Source organism: Erigeron canadensis, chromosome 6 (assembly GCF_010389155.1).
Source record: "Erigeron canadensis isolate Cc75 chromosome 6, C_canadensis_v1, whole genome shotgun sequence".
Classification (NCBI taxonomy): Eukaryota; Viridiplantae; Streptophyta; class Magnoliopsida; order Asterales; family Asteraceae; genus Erigeron; species Erigeron canadensis.
The window spans coordinates 11,504,503-11,508,964 of NC_057766.1; the positions used below are offsets into that span (position 1 = coordinate 11,504,503).

A 4,462-nucleotide genomic window follows, 5' to 3' on the forward strand; every position below is an offset into this window, starting at 1 on the left:
ACTCTTACATAACATCCAATCATCGTTTAAGTGTTCTACGACACTTATAAACCTTGATTCTATGTTCTTGTACCTGCAAAACAATATATAACACACAAACACAATACAAAACATAAACAGATATAATATTGAAGTTCATACGTAATCATTAAATATCAACACAAGTTCTTATTTAAATGATTACAAACATAGTTCCAAAAACATAAACGATAAACAAATCTATGTTGCGATTGTCACAACGAATCTGCATCTACACTACTCCTGTTTCAGATCAGAACTTGACAAGCCTATGGATCACTGAGGGTACTATCTCCATCCGCGGCATCACAGTTCTTCCCAAGAGAATGTTGTAGGGCGAAGGAGATCGCACTATCAAGAGGTCCAATGTTTCAGTCCTCTCATGTATCCCACCACTAATAGTGATGTCCAGGTCAATTTCCCCTAGTGGCCATGCATGCTCTCCCGAGAAGCCAGTTAGTGGACCCCGAAAGTCCGATTTTCAGGCTCGTAAGGCATCTGGTAATTTGAGGAAGCAATGCTCAAAAATGACATCGCACTCGCTTCCGCTATCCAGGTAGACCCTCCGTACCTCAATGTTAAATATCGTGGCTTGGATAATGATGGGGTCATTTGAAGGCTTATTTTCCCCTAGATGAGGGAAATAAAAACCCTCTTCTTCAATCTTTACCAGACCTAAGCAACCGGTTGTTGCCTGACTGATTGCCAGGGTAGATCTCCTGTTTTATAGAGATCTGTTTTTGTTTTTCTTCACCATTTCTTCCGGTGTGAATGCACAAAAATCTTTGTCACGGGTTTTTGATTTTGAGTGTGGTCCCACGGATGGCGCCAAATGATTGTGCACCAAACCGAGATTAGGCTTAGAATGGGGATGATAGGTGTTTTTGGTTGTTTATCAACAATTCTCAAAAGGCAGAGTGAATCTCTTTATGCCGATTAAGTTCTTTATGCGATCTCTGTGTGATCGAGTGTATTGTGTTGAATACCCTTTTGAGGGTCTTACGACCTCCTTTTATAGGGATGAGTGTTCTTGTAGAACAAGTAGGCCGCTTAGGGTTTCCTAAGTCGTAGGCCCGGGATATAACTTCCACCATTATCAGTTGAAGGTGATAAGATTAAATCCCGAAATTATAGGGGAACAATTTTTATCTTGTTATCTTATTGTCGGAGCCTTCGTAACGGACGAGCCTTCGTACCACTTCGTCAGGTCTTGCGTACCGCAGGAGGGGTATGTCATCATTTTTGATTTTTTATTTTTTTTGAGTGTACAATTTGTATAGTTTTTAGTTAAATTAGTAAGTAAAGTTTATTATTTTTTTAAGTTACAAGTTAGCAGATCTTAATTATAAAATCGCATGAAATTAACAAAAGTTGAAAAATGATAATGTAAGCATGGTTTTGCTTAATTCGTGTGATATTGACTGACAAACATGGGAAGGAGAAGAGAAAACAGATACATTCAAACTAAAACGCTTAACAAAATGCATCAATGACATTAAATTTCAAACTATATAAATAATAAATGATATATAACATGACGTAATAGAAATATTTTTCAAATACAATAATCAACAAATTTGACTGAGATCTGCTCGTTTTTCTTATCACGATTCAAAGACATACCATTTCTAGGAAACAACATCATTTTTATCACATGTTTACCTTTATGATTAACCTATAGGAATTATTGAGCTTCTTATATTTTATTTTGTATAGAACCATTTGAACGTTGATGATCTATATGGATCAATTGATGATCAATTGATCACCAAGGTTTACTCATAATCAGGGGCGGACATACAGTGTTAGCAACGGGGGTACTGCCCCAATAGTTTTGATATTGTTAGTACAAATGTTGTAAGTTTCTAAGATGTACATGGCCCAATCATTAACAATGCCCTCGGTTCAATTTTTTAGTGCCTCCTGAATACAATAAAATACTAATAAAGGCAATAAAATAAGATACTATACATGGCTTTGTTGATGTTGGCCTCTTGAAAGTTGTTTGCTGTTCTTTTCATGTCTAGATGAAGTAATCAAACAAACTATGTATACTACTCGTATAATTTAGCAAACACTTGACTGTTTAAATTTATGAGTTTTGTCTAATATTTCTAATGCCGTCAATTCAATAATTAACATATATATTTATTGTATACTTTTTTTTTTTCTCAAATGACAAAAGTTATTACAGATGTCATATATAAGTCTTACTATATCATTTTGAAAAACATTTTAAAAGATTATTATATTATTTGACAAACATAAGTAAAAGGTGTAATGAGTTAATAAAAGTAATTTAGTTTAATGAGTTGATAAAAGTAGTTTAATGAGTTGATAAAAGTAAGTTTCAATTTGGTAAGTAAAAGATGGTCTTAAAAGTAAGAGACATGAAAAAATTCTTTTAAAAAATATCATAATTTTTGGTGTATGAAAAATTTCTGTTAATATAACTGGAAATGTGGTAAATAACCTCCTTTGATGGCGTATGAACATTATTTTTTTAAGCGTTCATAATCTCTTTACTTCCAAGAAAATTTTTTTGCCCCTATCCTTAAACATTTCTGGATCCGCCACTGCTGATTGTTGCGAGGGATAGATTCTCATAATTATAACTTTCCAACTCCATTTGATGGGTTGCTACATAGTTTTTCCTTAGACACCAATTCAATGTTGAATGTAACATTATCCGGTTAAAACAAACAACGTAGGGATATGCCTTACGCCTCCGTCCATGTGTTCGTCCCTCGTTTGGGGACGAGTCCAACACTAGGTTCGTCCCTCTCTTAGTCGTCCCCTCCACGCACGAATGCTTCTATACCGTTTTCTTTTTCTTCATTTTTTTTTAACTCCAACGGATATATTTTCAAGTTTGTGGTTTTGACACTTTTAGTCCCCCAAACGGCTAGTATATTTAAATTGAAGTTTCCACTTTTGACATTTTTGTCCCTAAACGGCTATTTATGTTCCTAAAACTTTTATATACTACCATTTCACTATAATTCACATATCTATCTCCCATATTCACCTACACTTAAACATAAACAATTGAGTTATTCAAATCATAATGTCTTTCACGATTCCTTTATGTTTGAACTCATTTACGAGAGCCGGTTGTTTATAAACGACTTTGATGATGAGGAGCTTATGGGGGTCATGTCAGATTGTGTTGAGTTGCTTAAGGAAGGTGAAACGTCCCAACGAGCAGTTATTCCACGCACCGTAATAACAAGAGATCGGGTAAGCGCCAACGAGCAACTAATGGCGGATTATTTTATTGAAGATGCAAAGTACCCCCTTTGGTATTTTAGGCGCCGATTTCGAATGTTGAGACCGTTGTTCATGTGCACAGTTAACGATATAATCGCGTATCCATCTCGAAATTCAAGTCATGTGCCCGAGCATTTTAGAAGAATGCAAGACAAGATTCTTGATGGGCAACAACGGGTTGATTTAGATCAACACAAAAGTGTGTGTCCACCATACGTCAATTGGCATATGAATACCACCCTGACACGCTTGACCACTATCTTCAGATTGGAGAGGAAACGAGTAGAGTATTCCTAAACCACTATTGCAAATGCGTGTTTCAGCTCTACAAAGATGAGTACTTGCACAAGCCAACACCGAAAGATATACAACGATTGTATGCTAAACACGAAGAACTTCATGGTTTCCCGGGGATGCATGGGAGCATCGATTGTATGCATTGGCCTTGGAAAAAATGTCCTAAGGCATAGCAAGGGCAATACACGCGTGGTGATCTTGTCTATCCAACAATCATGCTTGAAGCGGTTGCTTCATACGATTTATGGATTTGGCATGCGTGTTTTGGCACAGCGGGATCGAACAATGATATAAATGTGTTGAATAATTCGCCTTTGTTTAGGTACTTTGAATTTCATATCCATTATGTTTTTTATTTTAAACATTGTATGTGTTTTAACTTTGTTTATTTAGGGAAATCATCGAGGATCGTGCTCCGGATACTTCGTTTATGGTTAACGGAACACACTACGGAAAAGGCTACTACCTCGCCGATGACATTTATCCGGAGTGGTCAACGTTTGTAAAGGCGTATTTGTGCTCACAAGATGACAAGAAGAAAAAGTTTAAAAAGTGTCAAGAAAGTGCAATAAAGGATGTCGAGCGTGCATTTGGATGCATTCAAAATCAATGGCATATTCTAAGCCAACCGGCTAGAGCTATAAGCATTAATCGGATTTGTCGAACCATGTACGCATGTGTTATATTGCATAACATGATAGTTGAAGACTCAGGATACGCCATAAGCTCACTTGAGGAGGACGGTATGTTCCAACCACCTCCTGTACCTCGACGTACTTTTCAGGAGCGGATGGCAGTTCACCAACGTACCAACAATGAGCTTCATGACCGACATGTGCATCACGCTCTTCGTCATGATCTTACCGAGCATATATGA

General features: G+C 36.7%; 1 protein-coding gene across 1 annotated transcript; it reads left to right on the forward strand.

Annotated features, from left to right (window-relative positions):
• Window positions 1-3,105: 3,105 nt before the first annotated feature.
• LOC122604305 lies at window positions 3,106-4,462 on the forward strand. The gene is made up of 3 exons (XM_043777192.1): window positions 3,106-3,465; window positions 3,612-3,664; window positions 3,979-4,462. The coding sequence occupies exons 1-3, from the start codon at window positions 3,106-3,108 to the stop codon at window positions 4,460-4,462; spliced, it is 897 nt and encodes a 298-aa protein (XP_043633127.1).